We start from the raw sequence: 20,826 nt of genomic DNA, 5'->3' as shown, positions 1-20,826 counted from the left end.
ATTCTATGCTATCTACAAGGGAATATTTAGTAAAGGCACTCTCAGAGAGAGGGCTATCTCAGAGAGATAACAAGTCCTCAGTCAGAGACCCTCCGGGGATCTCTGAGGAACTGAGTGTTCGGTATGCAGCCACACTATGATGAACGCAGAGCCGGAGAAAGAGCTATCACTGACAATACAGCATGCTGTGTATAAACGGAGGGTTTTACAAACCTCTTTATTTACATTTCAAAAGAATGTATAGCTTTCCACCCTAGAAAGACAGCAGTGACAGCCTTTATACACAGGAGCAGCTCAGAAGACTCTGGTTCCTTCTCCAGTCTTCAAGACCCAGGTCACAACCACCTCAGCCTGATCCCCTCTTCTGTGGACTCAGAGCTGGGACAGCTCGCCTAATCATCTCTGGGCTACTCCTTTCTGCCATTCTCTCATATCCAGAACTCCTGACTGTGCCTTACAATACTTCAGTCATTTACAAAAGCATCTGGAAGCGAGGTATTTTTAGCCAGCACCAGGGACAAGAACTCTCTTTTAAAGGATGTACTGAATCTTGGTATTCACCACTAAAAAAGATCCTCAAGTAGAAAATGTGCAATCTGTGCCTCTTTCTAAAATAAAACCTTTAAGGTTCAAAGAAAATAAAAAAATCCCACCCTGAACTACATCCTTACCAGACACAAGAGCCACACAAGGAGCTGAAAGACCTGCTGTTTCCAGTGCAGACCACACCACAGAGTAAAAGATGACCCGGGGGGGGGGGGGGGGGGGTGGCACTTCTGCCCAGCCTTCCTAGTCCAGGCGTGGGACTGACACCCCCCCCCTCCCTCCTGGACTTTATCCCCACTGCTCTGCAAAGGCCACTAGGCATGTCTCTCAAACCCTGGCCTTCAGCTCTTGATCATGATGCCCTGGGGACTTCCCCTCTTTAAGTTCCAGGTCACAGTCTGGGGAACTATTTTGGCTTTCTACAGCAGGAACAGCATCTGAGTCCAGCTTTCTTCTTTTCTTCAGTTGGTGCAAGTGAGATTTGGATTTTATATGTGCTGAAAAGACAAAAACCAAAGAAACAAAATGCCAGAGTTTTCTAGAATTAATCCTAAAAATAAACAAACAAGAAAATAATAAAAAAAAAACCAACCAAACATTTACATTTAACTATACAATCTTTTTCTTTAACTATTAATAAATAACAGAGTAGACATGTGCTTTTGCTGTTGTTTGCTTGAGACAAGGTCTTACTATGAAGCCCAGACTGACCTCAAACTTAGACTCCCCTGCCTTCACCTCCTAGGCCTGTGTTATACACTGGGCCAAGGCTCTGCCAGGCAGGAAGAGCTGGGAGCTCAGCCCACGGCAGCATGAACTCACCAATCCTCTCATTCTTACCCGAAGACTACTTCACACTGGCTAATTTTTACTATCTCGTTCTACAAAGCAATCTCTGGGAACACCTAAAGAGAGGGGTGGCCAGGCTAATATTTATTTACTTAATTGTGCATGTATGTCAGGGTATGAGACTGTCTGCCAGAAAGCTCCTTTATCCACTAAGCCTAGGATAAATTCTTTTACACATAGTAAAAGCATTATTTTTTTTAAGGTTTGGAAGTGTAAGTATGGAAGATTTAGAAGCTGGAGAAAATTCGTGTGGGAAGATGAGGCAGCTTTATCCTCTAACTAGAGCTTCAGGCAAACCTGGGCTCTGGGCTGCTCTCCACGGCAGCAGCGGGAGACGGGAGCACGGGGGACTCGACAGATGGTACGTACTATAGAAGGCTCACACAGCCAAGCTCACAAAGGCTCACAAATGTTGCTTCTCTAAGGCTCTCCCCAAAGGACACTAGACGAATAGACGCACTAAGTTCCCTTTACAAAGCAGTCAGACGCCCTCTCTCTTCCCTTTTCATCATTATACACCAACAACAATCAAGGCTTCTTCTGCTGCATGGGCACACGGCCGTCCCCGGTCTCTGACAATGGAGTTCATTTTTGCCAAAGATGTCGGTTAATAGACCTAATCATTCTATGGGTTGATATGGAGAGAAACATCTACTGTGAGAATCCAAGCAAAGCAATCCTCGGAGCAGGCTTCCCATGGCTGGGTCAGGCTAGTTCATGTTAGCTCTCTCAGCTTTCCCTACCTTTCTTCCCAGTCTGAGCCACTCACCAGTTCAACAATCAGCCTGAGAGTGCTGAAAAGACCCTCGGCCTCTGAGGACCCTGTGCCAGCTTGCAGGAGCTGCCTGACGCCTTTACTTCTATCTGTCCCGCAAGCGCACTCTAACAGGAAAGGCGACGGGACTCCTCTCGGGATGAGGCTCCTATTCCAGGTGCATCTGCAGGGCGGCGGTCTTCTGTGCTTCAGGACACGGAGGCAACTAGTCTGGCAAAGGTTCTCAGGAATCTGTCTGTCCTACTACAAAGCTGACTCCAGCATTCAACCCTTGAAGACTAAGTTTTAGGAAGCGTAAACCCCCCCTACACACACCCTAATATAGTTCCCATGACCCCCCACAGCCTCCAGCTACCTGTCCATTCCCGGTCCCCAATGATGATCCGGTCACAAAGGTCACACATGTGGTAACTTCTCTTGTTCTCGGTTTCATTGTATGGCATCTTCATTGGAGTGGCTGTAGGTTTGTGACCCTAAGAGAGCAAAGGGAAGAGTATTCAATTCAAAGAGATTTGGGGACAATTCTCTGATATTAAGGGGAGTGGGATTCCCCAAATTATCCCAAAATTCCTTTTTCATCCCCCAGAGAGTAGGTGGGCTGTTAACAGATTTTAGCAACAACCTTTCTAAATGTGAAATTAAAAACAAGCTTTGGGGATCTAAAAGCAGCCAGCCCCGCTGACTTACTCCATTGAAACGAGATTTGGCTCCCCAAGTTAGCAGCAAAGGTCTCAATGAAAGAAAGCACTCTGCAACCCTACAACAGGCCATGCCTCCTTAGTAGTCACCTGGATGAAACTTTGCACTATATTGAGAGCAGGTTCCAGAACAGACTCCTCCCACTTTGAAACATCAGAGACTTCTAAGCCATATACTGGGGGGACACTGGGACCAGGTCCTAATGATGACAAAGAAAAGTTGTGAGAGCCTGGTCTACAAGACCCAATCTATTCTGTTTCCAGGACTCTTAAAACCCTCAAGAGGAACACACAGGGCCAGAGGAGTGACATTCTGCCCATGCTATTCATTCTACTATAAATATGAGCTACAGTCCCAAAGACCCAGAAGCTTGACTCATAAGTGGCCTACAAGCCTGACCATGTAAACAGAGACTCGGGAGCACAATCTTTGACCAGTAAGGAAATCAAAATGGAGTATCAGCTCTGGTGACCACTTTATGTCATCTTAAAGCATGGTTCTGTGTGGGAAGAGGGTTTATACGCCTTGATAGCATCTGGATAACCACAGGCCTTAACCAATGTACCACTGAACTAAAGAACTAGTCTTGGGGCTCATCTAGTTGAATCTCACTCTGCCCTCCATGCTTTTTTTTTTTTTTTTTTCCTGAGACAGAGGCTCATGTGGCCCAGGCTGTCCTTAAACTCACTATGTACTTGAGGTTGGTCTTGGACCCCTGATCCTCCTGTGTGTCTACCTTCCAAGTGATGCGATTACAGCCAGGTAGCCCAATGCTAAGAGCCATATCTAAAGAAGGGGGATTCAAACAACACTCTGGTCCATACTTCGGACTGGCCATGAGACTGGAGCTGTCATGGAGGGATAGACATCTGCCCATCTGGCCAGCTGTGCTGAATACCTTAGCTTCGGTTCCCCCACACTCTACAGAGACACTGGTCTGCCTTCTACAGCTCGGTGAAGTCAGTTACTGGATGGCAAGAAGCACTGTCCCGTGGACAGAAAACATCAAAGGCACTGGGATGCCAACGGCTGGCAGGTGCTGGCCTTTTGAGTGTGCCAACCACAAATAAGAGTCTTCATAAACCGGACTGGCCTACACACCTGCACCACATGGAAAGGTGAGACCAGGAGGGTTCAGGCAGCACCACAGCACACCTGGCCTTGGTTAAGCTTTGCACCTGTTTCTAGGCCACTCTACATTTTCCTTTCTCCTCTAAGTCCTTTGTTGGGCCTCTGTGCCCTGTCTAAGCACCTTTCAACAAGTTCTCGGCTCCCAGCTGCTATTTCTGGCTTGGGTCCAAGGCCAAGCTGGGGTGGGGAAGTCCCTCTGGCTCTCTGCCAGGCCATATCCCAGAAGACTAACCCTGCCCAATCAAATGTGGCTCCTGACTTTCAGGGCAGCTGTGCCTTTCTCTCTGGCACCAGGACTGTGCCTGCACAGAATGAGGTGCGGGCATATGACACTGTGCCATCAACCCCTCCTGCCGCAGAGACAGGGATTACTACGGCCTTACCACAAGAGGAAGTTCTAAACTACTACAAAAAAGCCTTTTGTTTCAGACTTACTGTCCGACTTGGGAAGGGAAGTTACACTTGAAATCTGTGATTCTGAACATCAAGTTCAGCTGAGATGAAGATGGGATCTCTGCTACTTATCAAGACAGGCAGACAGAGGGTAAATGGGAAGAAGCGACACCATACATCAAGGTGTACATGGTCAAAGGCACCAAAGGGCAGGGATGGAGGCTGTGACTGAAAGCAGAGGGCTACCGGCAAAAAGCCAGCTGGAGATGATCCAGAAGTATATTTTAAAAGTGTCTCCAAGAAAAACTAGGGTGGGGATAAACTTCACTACACTTAAATGTATCTCCTTTTAGCTCATAAGCACACAACTGGGGACCTGAGGGCCACTAGGAATGCCAGTTAGCCAACAGTATAGCTAAAAGAAACATGAGCCTAGACTTAAAAAGTCAGGTCTGTATCTGGGCTCTAGCACCTTCTAGCTGGTGTGTGTGTGTGTGTGTATGTGTGTGTGTGTGTGTGTGTGTGTTACTGGACCTCTACTAGGTCTGCCCATTCTATCTGTAAAAACAATTACCCTTTAACCTTGAAGCCTTGATGTTACTATATATAGCACAAAATTGAGTGACAAAGACACAGGATCTCACTGTTCTTTCCTTCCCTCGCCCTTAAAAGTTCTGTCCAGTTAAAGTGTCAGTTGAAGCAATTCAAGTACCATGTATCTGACCCCAAAGATAAAGCAAGGGTAAACCAACAGTGTATGTTTTGCCTTTTTATTAAAGATCACCAGAGCCAGGACCACTTGAACTGGGAAAACTCCCTGCAGATTTCTGCCTGCTCTTCAGGCAGAAGACTCAAGCTGGAGTCAGACCTGACACCCAGCCTGCTCACAGGGAGCTATCTTGCTCCACCTCCTGCTGCAGCCACCGCCATCTGTTCAAGGAATAAGGACAAGTCTTCAATGGAAACTTAACTGCTATTTTTTCCTTCCTGAGACATCACCAGAAAACACCTTTGAATAATCATCTATGCAAAAGACCCACCTGTGGTCTAAATTCTAGGGCCAGATCTAGAAACTAACGTTGGTTTGCAGAATGAGCAGAAGACATCAATATTCAAAAAGGATCCAGAGGAGGAGGAGAAAAGTGGGACTCACTGCTCAAAAATCGGTTTTTAACCCATCGGTTTTGCTTCCGGGCATATCTCTTGGTAACTTGTTTCAGAGCCTCAATCCCTGGAAGATACGGCAGACATGGGCATCCAGGTGAGCCTTTCTGTCTGTCAGGAGACAGCACCTCCCAGCCCAAGAGCAAAAGAAATCGGCACACTGTTAGACTTTACAGATAACAATCTCGGTTTTTAGCTGGGACTCTTCTAGCCTCAGCTCAGACTATCACCCAAGGATGTCCAAGACTAGGTTAGATGGAGGAAGTCACACCTTTCTTTAGAAGCTGGTTACTAGTCTCTGGTGTGCATTTTCCCTCAGTGATCAGGTACTCGTGAAATTCCTTGAAGCCAATTGACTGGAAGATACCATGTTGATAGTCCTGGCTGGGAACAGGAGAGCATCAGCAGTGAGCCACAGCCTCTGAGATGGATTGAGTAGGGGCCTCAGATAGTATCTCATTGATGAGAACAGTGAGATCCTGAGCAATTACTGACAGAAATTCTCCCCTTCCCACCCTACCAGTCCCCAGGTCATTGCCTTAAAAGTAACTCCTGGGGATGTCTGAAAGAAAAGCAAATTACCCTTGTAACAGGTATATAATAAACCTCCTTCAACAGGTCTTGCCAATGCCAAGGCCAAAGACTAGTAAGTATGTCCAAAGCCAGCATTATGTCTATGGTCTTGCAACCACAGACAAGCAACGGAGAGTAAGTCAGAATAGTAGCCAGATCCTCACCTGTTTTCTGAAATGTTCTTAAGATTATAGCGTCTGTGGAAATCTCTCAGCTCTTCCAAGAGTCCAGCAGCAAGCATGTCATCCACTCTCTTATCCAAGCGTTCATCTAGAACTTGAGTCAAAACAGCCCATGAATGAGCAGCATGTGGCAGGGGCCTAGTACACACTCACATAGTGAATTGAACAGGCTGCCACAAAGAAGGGTTTTTATCCAAATCAAAGCATTTGTATTTCAGAGTATATAAAAATTCATATTGTATTTACTTGTACTCTGGACTGTGCAAGAGCAAAGCAAAACAGAATGAAGCACATGCTTCTTCTTATTCAAACAGCATCCAATGATAGCTGGAGTGAGGGTGAGCGCTTTACTGTGTAGACTGCACACCAACTGCTTTTCAAAGTGGCTGCAGGTTCCCTGTTGACTCTTCTTTTCTCTTGGTTCTTTAACAGGGTCTTACTATATAGACCAGGCTGCTGTGGAATTCACTACACACACTGGGTGGCCTGGAACTCACACAGATCCGCCTGCCTCTGCCTCCCAAGGGCTGGGATTAAAGGTGTGCACCATTACAATCAGTGGTTGACCTTTCTTAACTTTTGTCATATTTTTTACTCTAACTTTGTGTTACTTTCATCTCAGAATCCCCAAGTGATATCCTGGTGCATCCTGAACTACCAAGCTGAGTGGGAGAGCATCGTCAGCCAGGTGCAGCAGCCGGATATAGCTCTGCCATGAGTCAAAGCCATTAGTTTATTCTGAAGTGTAGTGTAAGGTTTGACTATTAAACATTTCATTAAGTGACATTTTTCCATAAACTTATACTGAGAGTGATTTAAGAGCAAATTATCCTTATGAGTGTTTGTGCTTATCTTTATTGTTGCTACTTCTCAGCCTCTAATGAGCACAGCTCTTTTTCTTACCTCACTAAGATTTGGTTACTGGGGACTGGTCATGTATGACGCTCACTACAAGCACTCTGAATCCACTTATAATTCATTTATTTTGCAGTGCTAGGACTTGAATACAGACCTTTGTGCATATCAGACAACTGTTCTACTACTAAGCCATATTCCCAACCCCACAACTCTGTGTAATATTAGTTTATTGAATCCTTAATGGATGCTATAAGATATGTACTATTATTATCATTTCTATTTTATACAAGAGTTGGAATACATAAAGGTAAACTAATTGGTCTTAAGAACTCACAGAATGAGCCGGGCGGTGGTAACACATGCCTATAATCCCTGCACTCGGGAGGCAGAGGCAGGCGGATCTCTGTGAGTTCGAGGCCAGCCTGGGCTACATAGCTAGTCCAGGACAGGCTCCAAAGCTACAGAGAAACCCTGTCTCAAAAAACAAAAAACAAAAAACAAAACAAAACAAAACAAAACAAAAAACCAAAAAAAAAAAAAAAATAAGAAAGAAAGAAAGAAAGAACTCACAGAATAAACAGTGGTGGTGGTGTATGCCTGAGATCCCAGCAAATGGGAGGCAGAGGCAGGCAGATCTCTGTGAGTTCGAGGCCAGCCTCCTGGTCTACAAAGTGAGTTCCAGGACAGCCAGAGCTATTACACAGAGAAACATGTCTTGAAATACCAAAAGAAAAAAAAAAAAAAAACCTCACAAAACTGGGAGATAGTGGAGCAAGTGTGCGAAGTTTAACAGTGTCTTTAAGCCTGGGCAATTCACCACTGTACTGCATTGCCTGCCCACATAGCCATTTTGTTTTCCTAATCCCCAGAGAATGTTCTTTATCTCTTTTCTTAGGTCCACAGCATTCTGAGCAGATCTCTAGGCCAGCACTGAGGACTCTGTCTATCATCCCACCCCTAGGAGATCTGCAAGGGCAGAAATTCTCACTCCTCTCTAAAGCACAGCCACTACAGAATGCTTGCACTTCCCTGACAGGGCGTGAATACTTTAGCAACAAATGCTACCAAGTTGGCTAGTAACCATCACACCTGTTTCTCAGGCCTTCAGTCAACCACGAGGTCAGACCCCCATCCATGGAACCCTTCCCTCACTCTCCTCTCTCAACCTGCTCTAAGTGGCAGTCTCTTTTCCGCTCTGTATATCTCATCCTACCCTACTCTGGTATCTGAGAACCAGCATTCTCCTCCGTTCCTGAGGGAACAGCATGGAGCCTAAGTCAAGGCATGGTGACTTCCACAATAAACCCAATAGCTTACATGAGTGTTCACTATCAGCCACGTGGTTCTAAGCACTGGACACACAAGAACCCAGTAGTCTACGTTGTACCTCAGATGCACTCTAGACGGAAGACATTTTTACCTGTCTGGTCAGCATGAAGCCAGAGGATGCATGGGTTAGGGAACTTGAGAGGGCCTCCAAGTGGACCGCCACCCTCCTCTTCATGCTGCCGATGAAGAAATTCACTGTGAGAGATTCCTGTTTCTTCAAACACTTGTAAGCTCCTAAGTTGTTTAAAATAGGAGGTGGGGTGGGAAACTCATTAGGAAATATTCATTCTCAACTGGAATAAAGAGAAAGACTATCTCACAGAAAGCCTCATTTGTCAACTTCATGCATAAATTCCCAAACCAAGACGTTCCAGCTTTATTCTAATCCTAAAGCTATTCAGAAAGGCACCTAAACTCTGGGTGAGAAATAACACTGTTCTTTTAAAAACACATTCTAGAATTAGTTAAACGGGTTCAGAAATAACAGGTTTCCTCTATACAAACAGAAGGAGACTCACTTTCAAGTGAGCAGTAAAAGCTTGTTTGGGACACTCTGTACAAGCCAGCAAGTCTGGTCTCGCTGGAGTACCTTTCCCACAGTACCAAGGCATGCCGCACATCCAGCTCAGCCACTTTCCTTTTCAATATGTCTAAAATTAATCAAGAATGCTCCTGGCTAATTCAGTACACTCTCCTGGAACAAAGACTGTCGAGGACAGAACCCACACGCTCATTCTTAAGCCGACATCCATGTCTGTGTGCATTCTGTTATATTACACACCAGGTAACTGAGCTCCCAAAGCCACACTCTCCACTCAGGTGACTGCGACTTATCAGCTGGAAAGTGATCTTTCCCTTCCTGACCCACTTCTGTTTCCTGAAACCCCAACAGCAGAGTGAGACCCCTTGTCCTTCAATATCCATGGCCACTCAGAGCATCTATGAGGAAAAACCTAACAGTATCTCACTTATTTACATGAAGAAAACAGACTCCACCCGAGAGAGCTGATAAAAGGTCCCCATCTTCCCTACGGGAGAGACACTGGAGCTCTTGCTTGGAACCTACTGACTCTTCCTGAGGCACAGTTCTCAAGCAGCACAGGGGAACCCGTAAGAAATAAAGATCTGATTAGGGAAGGAGGGAAAGTAAAGACAGGCTCTAAAGTTACAGCATGCAGAACTGTAACCTGAATTTCACTAGTCCCTGAGTTTAAAAAAAAAAAACAAAACAGAAATCGGATTAGAATAAAGTATTCGGAGTCAGGTGGGATGACAGATGCCTGATTCCAAGCAATGTCAGGAAGAACAGGAGTCAAGGCCATCCTCAGCCAAGCCAGTCAGGACTCCATGAGATCCTGTCTCAACAACAGAAAAAAAAGCGTGCCTACTTAGTACAAACAGCATTTCCCTTAGAATATCACTTCCCAGGGGGATAGTGCCTTCAATGAGGAGAAAAACACTTAGACTAGAGTGTGGCCCTCCAAGCACACCTCTGTGTGAAAAAGACCTTTCTCTTTAATGTAAATTTCATTGGAACAGGGCACAATGGGGTGAGGGATTCTTAAATGGCACTTCGAAAGCTCTTCCAACGGAAGTATAAGAAACAGCGGTATTAAAAAATCTTTTGAGAAAAAAAAAAAACCTTCTGAGTAGAATATTTTATAAGCCCCCAGGACCAATGTTACCATAACAAGTGATACGTGTAGCTATCACACAGGAAATCCCTAGATGGTCTCCTGTGCCAAACACAGGAACCACTCCCAACACTGCAGGAAAATAAAGCAACATATGTAGTTCCAATTCCAAACAACTCTGAAGAAGCACGTGAGGAGTTCATTCACCACCTCTCTTCTCTACAACCAAGTTTCCATGTGCAAAGGTGAGCTGACCTATGAGACAGCGTATAAACTCCACCTCCCATTGGGAAAGCTGCTGGGACACAAGCCAGCATTGCACAATCAATTATGAAACTCAAGTCACAATGTAAACGGACTGCATGCCAGAAAAATTTTATATGAAAACTGTTATACAAGCAAAGATCAAATAGAAAATGAAGCAAGATTACATAGGCCCTGGGGAAAAACAATACTGTACTATGCCTTTAAAACATAACAACAAAGCAGGACAGCTGTTTACTGAGGGAGTTGGACTGAGGCAGGGCCTAAGTTAGGGCCTCCAAGCCCACTGAATAGAACAGCTCTCCACTATTGCCAAGCCTCTCTACCACCCCAGTTAGCCAAACACTTTACCGTCTCCCAGCTCTAAAGGAACTCAGGGGTAATGGAGGACGCAGGCTTTCTTACCTGGCCACTTTGCGTTTGTCATGTGGGTGTAGTTTGGCGGCCATTTCTGGGTCCACCTGGCTTAGCCGTTTATGGAGTTCATGGCCATCCTCCTTCTCAAGCTCTACTTTCCGGTCAACCCCTTTCCTGGTGCCCATCTCCTGGGGCTAGTACATGAAGGTTTAGAATAAATTTAATCCAACTAGTCAATAAACATTGAGACTATAAATGGGCCAGGCGTCTTACTAAGCCTTAGAAATAAAGAACAGAGATGGTTCTGAAGATCTTACCATCTAGTGAGGGACAGCTCATAAACCAAAAATTCCAATATGCTGTGTAAGTACTGTGAGGCCATAATAAACAGAGGAAGGGCGGCTTCCCTCGGAGGGAAGTACTTTGTTACCCTGCTTGATCATTTTAACTGGGCTACCTTGTCTATTTGAACATATGCAGGAATGTAGTCTACCCTCCCCCAGGAGGACCAAAGAGTGGACCAGAACTGCCAGCACATTTATTGCCATTTGCAAAGTCTCGCCCTACACAGTAGCACCTCCATAAGAAAGGTCAGGGTTGGACATCTCTGACATACACACTGTGCTGGCAGCCAGGAAATGCTGAGTCAGACTGATGTACTGCTAACTTACACAGGGATGCTAATTAATCCACACAGAGCTTTTTCCCACACACAACCCCTACCCTTAGGCCAGCTTGGAGGAGTACACTCACATACGGAGGTGGCATTTGTTCAGAATACTAAGTAGGAAAATTACAGCTGCTGACTATAAGAAACAGGTAAGAGTCAACCTTCCTCCCACTACAATTATTTGGCATGAAAAAAATGGGAACCATTTCTCTAGTGAATTACAAGTAAACTAGACTTACCTTGGTATTCACAAGAACTTTCCAGAGCAGAGATTCAATGTAATAATTGGTTCCTCCCACAACAATAGGAATTTTGTCTCGAGCAAAAATATCTTCAATGTAAACATTAAGAAAGTTATTTAATGTCAATAAGAGAATCCTGACTCACGTGGGAAGAACAGTATTAGCAAGAAATCACAAAGGCCAGCATGTGGATGCACACCTCGGGCCTCCACCCAGGTATGCTTATGTGCACATGCACACACATGTGCACATACACTAACAAGCATACATCACACACACACACACACACACACACACACACACACACACACACACACAACATAAAAGGAAAACCAAGGAGGGAGGGAGGGAGGGAGGGACAGGGAAACAGAGGGGCTGGAAAGACGACTCAGTAGTTAGGAGCACTGACAGCTCTTCCAGAGGACTGGGTTTAATTCCCATCACCCACATGTGGCTCCCAACCATCTGCAACCCCAGCCCCAGGGAACCCAATGTCTTCTGACCTCCTCAGGAACCAGCCACACATGGGGTGCAGACTTAAATGCAAGCAAAGCAGTCATATGACACATAAAACGGTTAATATTTTTAATAAGGAATCACATTTGTTTGGAGAGCTGAGGTTCGAAGGGGAAAAGCAGAGGAAGGGCGCTCCTTCAGTGTTTCCTGTAATCTCCTGGAGTCATTTTAACTAGACCTGGAGAGACTGACTTCCACAAACCAGACACAGGATCTGAGGATGTGGCTGAAGTGTGGCTGCTTAGCATGCAGAAGCCCTTGGTTTCATTCCCAGCACCACATAAACCTGACATGGTGACATATATCTGTAATCCCAGCACTCAGGAAGAAGAGGAAGGAGGATCAGAAGTTCAAGGTCAGCCTGGGTCCTTGTCTCAAAACAACAACAAAACAAAAACCAAGAGGGGGCTGGAGAGATGGCTCAGTGGTTAAGAATGTTGGCTGCTCCTGCAGAGGACCCAGGTTCAGTTGCTAACACCCACGTGGCAGCTCACAACCACCTGTAACTCTAGTTCTAAGCGATCCAATGCCCTCATCTGTCCTCCACTAGCACCAGGCATGCCCATGGTGCACAAACACACACGTAGGCAAAGCATTTATACACATAAAATAAAATAAATCCTTTGTAAAATTTAAAAACAGAAACAAGAAGAAAAACACCACCAGACATAATGCACAACGGTACCTGGTTCTAGAAATGTTTTGTTGCTCTTCCAAATAAGGTAAGGATGCTCACCAAGGTGACAGACACCCAGTGTGTGACTTGGCCTTCTAAGATGAAGTACAGACTGATTCCCCCACACCACAGTTCTCAGAGTCAGACTCTACCATTACTGAGTTGTAGTTCAGAGTTCAGCCACCGAGACCTCACCAGACTTCAATTTCCAGGGCTCCATTCCTGGGCAAGTTACTCAACCTATCTGGGCTTCAGTTCCTCACCTGTGAACCCCAGAGTGCTTAGGGACATTAACTGTAGCCGTGTGCAGAGAGCTCCCCTGAAAACTAGCAAGTACTCAGTTACCACAGCCACTATTGGTCTCACAGCTCGGCTTCTTGGGATTCTCTTTAGTCTCTTGAGCAAATAATTACTTGCTTTAACCAGGGCTTTGCTTGTTTAAAAAGAAAGATGACTTGCAATGTGCAAAGAATCATTTCCTTGCTCCTTCCTGCCAGCCAACCTGCTGTAGAACCAAAAGCATTTCTACCAGACTCCTTCTCACTGGGAGAGTGAGAAGGAAGACACTACCAACAAAGGATCAGAGAGAGCTGGCCCAGGCACAACAGCCTAAAACCCCAGCACTCAAGAGACTGAGGCAGGAGAATTCCTTAAGTTCGTGGTCAGCCTGTGCTGCAGAGTACAGGACCAGCCAGGGCTAAATAGACCTCACCTCAAAAACAGACAGGGGTTAGCAAGATGGCTGGGTAGGTAATGGTGCGGGACACCAAGCCTGCTGACCTAAATATGGGCTAACTTTGAACTCCCCACCTTCCTGCACTGGACTTGAGTGCTGGGATTCTGGAGCTTAAGATACTCTCAGTTTGACATTGTAATTTTACATTTATGCACTTAACCAAACTTCACAAATCCAGCCTAGAGCAGATCTGATGAAGTCGTCCTCTGCTGTTCTGTCCTTGGGAAATATTAAACACTCTACTTATGTCAGTTCTTTATATATAATCCAACTGTCTTATAGCAAGACATCATATTTGGTAATAGGTATTAATCTACAAAGGGCTTTCATATATATTATCTCATCTGACACAACAGCCCTGCAAAGTAGGTAGACCTGAAACTATTATCTGCATTTTAATCTGCCCATTTGATAGGCAAAAACATTATCTCGTTGTCTGGATTTGCATGCCCATGATTAGCAAGGAGGACAAACCTTTTCCATGTTTATCTCCATATCTGTACTTGCTCCTATGTGAATTACAGACAAGGCCCTATATTTTCATATTCACAAGAGAGTCAGTCCTTCATGTATTAAGACCACTAGTCACTTGTTCCTTATGTTATAAATATTTTCCCCCAAGTTTATAATATGTTCTGTTTGTCCAAAGCTGGCTTCAGACTCTGTGTAACCAGTGGCCTGACCCTCCATTCCTAGGTGCTGGGATTACAGGTGTGTACCACCACACCAAGCAGTTTTGCTTTTTTAACTTTTATAATAATAACACTGGCAAAAACAGACATGTATCTTGTAGTTCCCAACACTCATATTGTTTATAAAATTCTTCCATGTTGATTGATGCATGTGGCTACAATTTATTAATTTTTCACTGTTACAAAGAACTTCTATGCCAGGTGGTGGTGGCACATGCCTTTAATACCAGCACTTAGGAGGCAGAGGCAGGCAAATCTCTGAGTTCAAGGTTTACAGAGTGAGTTCCAGGACAGCCAGGGCTACGCAGAGAAACTTCTCTCTCGGAAAAAAAAAAACCAACCCAAACTCACCCCCCCCCACACACAAAACAAAATAAAAAAGAAACAAACAAAAACAAAGACAAAAGACAAGAAGAACTTCTATGAGCAAAGCAAATTCTGTACATTCTTCTGAGAGTGAGAATTTGGGGGTTTAGTGCTACCAAGTGCAAAAGTGGATGCATATCTAAGAAAAATCTCCTGACCAAGAGTGTCCCTAGAACATATGACCAGGCGTTCTGGTTCACAAGCCTTTTATTTTATTTTTTTATTTTTATTTATTTATTTTTTTCGGTTTTTTGAGACAGGGTTTCTCTGTGTAGCTTTGTGCCTTTCCTGAAACTCACTTGGTAGTCCAGGCTGGCCTCGAACTCACAGAGATCCACCTGGCTCTGCCTCCCGAGTGCTGGGATTAAAGGCGTGCGCCACCACCACCCGGCAGCCTTTTATTTTTTGAGAGCAGCTTTCTATCGCAGGCTTGCCCAGAACTTCTTATGCTGCCGTGACCTTGAAGCTTCCGATCCTCTTGCTTCCCTGAGGCTAGCCTGGTCTACAGATCAAATTCCAGGACAACCAGTGCAACACAGAGAAATCCTGTCTTGAAAAACCAAAAGTAAAGATAAAGCCCAAGCATACTTTAAAATCAAAAATCAAGTAACTACTTAATCAACTGTATGTTCTATTTGTTTCAAGTTTCACAAATATACATATATATGTGTATATATGTAAAATTCATCTGGAATCTCTAATGTTTTATGAAATAAAACTCATATGAGAAGACTTAATTTTCCTTTCTTCCAAAACAACTGTGCCAAGAATAATCATAATTCCATTCATTCTTTTTTTTCAAAACAGGGTCTTTCTATGTAGCCCTGGCTGTCCTGGAATTTGCTATGTAGACCAGGCTGACCCCAAACTCAGGAGAGATCTATCTGCTTCTGCTTCCCCAGGTGCTAATAAAGAGGTGTGCCACCATCCAGGGCTTCCATTCATTCTTTACCATTCTGAAATGCATGAGACAAATGTATATATTCATTTCAATCTATACTGCATTTCCTATTCTGTTACATGTTTTCTTTGTGTGGTTTGTGTGTGTGTGTGTGTGTGTGTGTGTGTGTGTGTGTGTGTGTGTGTGTTTCTGTGTCTGAGTGTCTGTGGTGTGCACTTTCGGGAATCAGTTTTCTTCTTTTCTACTCTGGGATCTGGTGATCAAACCTGGGCCATCAGATCTATGTGGCAAGTGCTTTTACCCACTGAGTGGTCTCCCTGGCCCCTCTGTTAAAAACTCACCTAGTATTTTATAATGGCTATTGCCAATGAACTCTCAACTTAATGGTTCAAGATTCTTCCTGTTATGGGGGATTGAACCTAGGACCTCAATCATTCATAATGATCAAGTTCTCTGACAACCGGCTTCACCCCCAGTGGTTATTACAACTTTTCAATGTTTGTTTTAATAGCTAGCAGTTCAGATATTAAAGACGATCTGAATTTTAAAGCATAAGCAGGCCTCTTACAGCACTCATGTTTTGATTTTGTCTTTTATGCTTTTGATATGGGCTCACCACGTATCCCAGGCTGGTACTGAACGCACAATCCTCCTGCCTCGGCTTCTCTTAGAGCTAAAATGATAGGTGTCAGCCCCTTCACCAAGTTCTTTTCCTCAAAAATGTCTTGATCTTATCCAGAACTATTTTTCCCAATCCTTTCCTACTCAACAATCCCTTTGAAGTTTTCAGTGACTTCATAATCATTATAAATTTATAATTTCATATCTCCACTTACAGAGTAGAGAAACAGAAGCTCAGTGGTGTGAGCAAGTGCTTTACCCAGGAAAAACAACATGGTCAAAAGAGGTAATTTTAGAATTAGAACATAGTTCTTCTATTTCTAAATCAGTGTCCCTGTCATAAAATGTCTTTTTCTAAATATCCTTAGGAATCATATGCAGGCTGGTGGAATGGCCCAATGGGTAAAAGCACTTGTCCAGCAAGCCTGCTGACGTGAGGTCAGTCCCCAGGAGACGTGAAAAGCCAGATGTGGTACACGCAACTATAATCCCAGCACTCCCACTTCAAAATAGGAGACAGAAAGAGGAGAATCTCTTGGAAGCTCATCACAGGTCAGACAGCCTGGAGTCCACGGGATGGCAGAGACAACAGAGACCTTGCCTCAACAAGGTAAAAGGAGAGGAATGACTCCAAAGGTTGCACTCTGACCTGCACACATAGACATGGTACATGTATACACACATACAGTAATAAAACACATAAACTTTAGAAGAAAGACCCATGCGGACCTCTTGTGATAGTGCAAACTGTAACTTAGGAGATCTGGAGTGGAGCCCCAGAGTCAGCATTTCTAATGAGTTCCGAGGGAAGCTGCCTACTGGGAGTAGGTGCCCTTGCTTAGAAGAAGAGGCCACTAGAAGCCCACCACGCCTGGGTGCTCTTCTCCGTAAGGATATCAGGGCAGTTGCTCTGTTCTTGAAGTCCACCACTGTATAGCTGGTCACAAGGGGATCCACAAAGCTGATCATGTGGTGCTGGCACATCTTCTGCTCTTGGGCAGAAACCTTATTGGTGATGATGTCTAGCCCTTCATAGACCTGTGAGAAAGAAAATGACTGTGAGAAAATCATCGGCCTCCACAAAACACACACTGGATGAGTAGAAGTGACTGTCTATTTCTCCCTGCAGCCAAATACTTGGCTGACCCCAAGCAACAGGTCTAGCTTTGTCTGGGAGCCCAGCCAGAGGTACAAAAGCTAAGTCATAGAAAGAAGAAAGCAGCCGGGCGGTGGTGGCGCACGCCTTTAATCCCAGCACTCGGGAGGCAGAGGCAGGCGGATCTCTGTGAGTTCGAGGCCAGCCTGGGCTACAAAGTGAGTCCCAGGAAAGGCGCAAAGCTACACAGAGAAACCCTGTCTCGAAAAACCAAAAAAACCAAAAAAAAAAAAAAAGAAAGAAAGAAAGAAAGAAAGAAAGAAAGAAGAAAGCTAGCTCGCTTGTCACACTGCAGTTGTTAGCCTGACTTCAAGATCAAGGAGGTATGTAAATTCATACCAGGAGAAGGAACTCCACTCTAGGCTTCAACCTGAAGCATTTAGAAACGAATCGCTTCTTTATTTATTCTATCTATCACAGGTCTCCAGAAAAGGGAACAGTCTGTATTGTTCATAACTCTATTCCAAAAGGCTCAGTAGTTCTTAGATTTAAGGGGTTCTAAAGGTTTTTAGGATCCATATAAGACAGATTCCATCTTATGAAGTGGCCAATGTATGAAGCCACATAAGACACACACATCTTCCCACTGCCTTGTAGAGACATCATGATGTGCCCAAATGACTGCTCAGGTCAGCACTTACAGTCTAAATACTTCAGGCAACAGCCGTGTGCAAGCTCTTGGTCTGCCAATTCAACTAAGAAGTCCAAGTGTTTTTTGTCTGAACACAAGGTCTCAGATGAAGACCAGATTTCAAAATACTAGTTTGCGAACAGGAATAAATGTTTGGGATGAAATGTTCTCTCTGTAATCACTGATTCTAAAGGAGCACTGAACCGACAAATAGTAAGTTCCACAAGGCTGTTAAAAGCGTTTTCTATCTCACATTTCCCTTTACTTACACGAGTGTCAAGTAAGTAGAGGACGGTGCTATGGTTACAAGGAAGAGCCCTGGCGCCATGCTGCCTCCGATCAATCCCTGGCTCTGCCACTTACCAGTTTTCATTCTTGGGGCTTACAGACACTAACTTCTCTGAACCTCAATCCCTCATAAGTGCAGTGGAGATAATAACACTAACTCGGAGGGTTGCAAGGCTTAAATTACTTAATCCATATAAAACGTACTTTGTTTTTACCTGGCACTCACTAAGCACTGTGAGGGGGGTCTTTATATCTCTATCACTCCACTCACTACCCCTACTTTTCTATCAGCCACTTAAAGAGCTAACCCTCCATCCTGGGATCTGCCTTTAGGTACACATTCTAGAGCTGTGGTTCTCAACTTTCCTAATGCTGCAACCCCCCTAATGTGGTGGTGATCCCCAACCATAAAATTATTTCACTGCTACTTCACAACTGTAATTTTGCTACTGTTATGAATCATAATGTAAATCTCTGATATGGTCTTAGGTGGCCCCTCTGAAAGGGCTGTTTGATGACAGGGGTTGATCATCACTGTTCTAGAGTCCCTTAAGATGGCAAGGTTGAAAAAGCACACAGCCAGATGTGGTGGGGTACACCTTCAATCCCAGCACTTTGGAGGCAGAGGCAGGCAGATCTCTGAGTTCGAGGCCAGCCTGGTCTACAAGGGTGAGTTTAAAGATAGCCAGGGCTACACAGAGAAACTCTGTCTCAAAAATCCAAAATAGAAAAGCAAACACGTAATTGTAGGTAGCCCCAGAAGGCCCATGTTATCACAAACAGAATTGCCTAACATACAAATGTCAGAAATCAGGAAAAATTAAATCACAGTTTAACTTGTATTCATAGAGTTAAAAACTATAACATAAAAGATAAAAAAAAATCCAACTACTTATGCATATTGTCATCTTTAAGTGATTTGTTAATCCTTTGCCTCCTATAGCATCAGATTAATCAGGACAACAGGACATAAAAGATATGGGTGAGTTGATGGTGGTGGCACTCACTTGTAATCCCAGCGCTGGAGAGGCTGAGGCGCAAAGATCGCATGTTCGAGGCCAGTCTGCACTGCATGGAGAGCCTCTATGTCAAAGCAACAAAACTAAAAGAATGCATGAAATGACACATGTCACTTAAAGTCTGAGTCAGGTGGCTTCTTATGTGATGATCACAGAATACACTTCTACAGACTAGGTCTGCTACAGTGTCACTGGGTGATTAAATCGTATTGTACAGTGTTCTATACCCAGTCACTGTGTTACTGTACGTGACTGTCCCATACTATTTGTGACTGAAAATGCACACTGCAGGAATGGGAGAAGGGCAGACCTGCAACACTGGCCAAGCTTCCCAAACTAAAACTTGGTGACAGACATGGGAATTTAACCTACTATTTTCGGTCTCCATCTCTCTGTATCTCTGTGTGTCTCTCTCTCTCACTCTCTCACTCTGTGTGTGCATGCACGCGCGTGCGCACATGGTGGAAAACAGTCTTAGACTGGAGGGTAGAGCTGGGAGAAGAACAGGACAGCTCGGTGGGTACATGGCACTTCTTGCCACCAAGCCTGATAACAACCTGAATTTGACCCTTGGGACTCATCCTCCATCTCCCACTAGTTGTCCTCTGACCTCCACATGAAAGCCATGGCCTGTGCACCAACCCCCACACTAAAAAAACAATCTTAAGTAGGGCTGGGAATCTCACGCTTGCCTAACATGCACCAAGTCCTGGGTTCAGTCACACTGCAGGGCGTGGGAAGGAACGCATGGTGGCATATGCTTGTTGTAATCTCCATAGTGAGGTGGAGGCCAGAGGATCAGACACTCAAAGTCAGCCTGACTACATAGAGAGTGCTAGGCCACCTTGGGCTGAATTAAAGCATATCTCATAATTAGTTAAATCCCAGACAAGGTCTCACTGTGCAGCCCTGGCTAGCCTTAATCTCATAGATCACCTACCTCTACCTCCCAATTGCTGAAATTTCAGGTCTGTGCCACCATGCCCAGCTTATTTATTTATCTGTTTATTTAAAGCCTCAGGTAAGGCTGGGAGTGTAACTTAGGACAGGGCATTTGTCTAACAAGTGAAAGGCATCCTAAACTGGATTCTTAGCACCACAAGAAACAAATAAGAAAAATAAGGCTGGGTAGTGGTAGTGCATACCTTTTATCCTAGCCCTTGGGAGGCAGAGGCAGGTGGATCTCTGTGAGTTCAGAGCCATCCTGATCTACAAAGCGAGTTCCAGAACAGCCAGGGCTGTTACAGAGAAACCCTGTTTCCAAAACAACAACAAAACAAAACAAAGACAACAACAGAGAGAGAGAGAGAGAGAGAGAGAGAGAGAGAGAGAGAGAGAGAGAGAGAGAGAGAGAGAAGAAGAAGAAGAAGAAGAAGAAGAAGAAGAAGAAGAAGAAGAAGAAGAAGAAGAAGAAGAACAAGAACAAGAAGAAGAACAAGAACAAGAACAAGAAGAAGAAGAACAAGAAGAAGAAGAAGAACAAGAAGAAGAAGAAGAAGAAGAAGAAGAAGAAGAAGAAGAAGAAGAAGAAGAAGAAGAAGAAAACAGTACAGAAAAG

At 44.5% G+C, this 20,826-nt stretch overlaps 1 protein-coding gene and 1 long non-coding RNA gene across 3 annotated transcripts in view; one reads left to right on the top strand and one right to left on the bottom strand.

The window, feature by feature from the left end:
- Window positions 1-798: 798 nt before the first annotated feature.
- Window positions 799-20,826, bottom strand: part of Trit1 (tRNA isopentenyltransferase 1) — a 49,678-nt gene continuing 29,650 nt past the window's right edge. Inside the window, exons 2-11 of one of the 2 annotated variants that reach the window (XM_059254903.1) lie at window positions 17,072-17,212; window positions 11,664-11,762; window positions 10,803-10,948; window positions 8,591-8,733; window positions 6,295-6,406; window positions 5,829-5,941; window positions 5,547-5,624; window positions 2,959-3,068; window positions 2,526-2,643; window positions 799-1,043 (exon numbers count right to left, since the gene is read on the bottom strand). In XM_059254903.1, coding sequence (XP_059110886.1) covers window positions 874-1,043; window positions 2,526-2,643; window positions 2,959-3,068; window positions 5,547-5,624; window positions 5,829-5,941; window positions 6,295-6,406; window positions 8,591-8,733; window positions 10,803-10,948; window positions 11,664-11,762; window positions 17,072-17,212 — 1,230 coding nt within the window. In that variant the 3' untranslated portion in view covers window positions 799-873. The remainder of the gene's footprint in view (window positions 1,044-2,525; window positions 2,644-2,958; window positions 3,069-5,546; window positions 5,625-5,828; window positions 5,942-6,294; window positions 6,407-8,590; window positions 8,734-10,802; window positions 10,949-11,663; window positions 11,763-17,071; window positions 17,213-20,826) is intronic. The other variant, XR_009377651.1, reaches the window with a different exon arrangement.
- Window positions 11,159-16,892, top strand: LOC131904004 (uncharacterized). Its single transcript, XR_009377652.1, has 3 exons — window positions 11,159-11,573; window positions 16,392-16,460; window positions 16,543-16,892. It is a non-coding gene; the product is annotated as an uncharacterized LOC131904004 (long non-coding RNA).

Source organism: Peromyscus eremicus, chromosome 2, assembly GCF_949786415.1.
Source record: "Peromyscus eremicus chromosome 2, PerEre_H2_v1, whole genome shotgun sequence".
NCBI classification, from domain to species: Eukaryota; Metazoa; Chordata; class Mammalia; order Rodentia; family Cricetidae; genus Peromyscus; species Peromyscus eremicus.
Note: the sequence above shows the minus strand (reverse complement) of the source record. Positions and strands in the feature narration are given on the sequence as shown.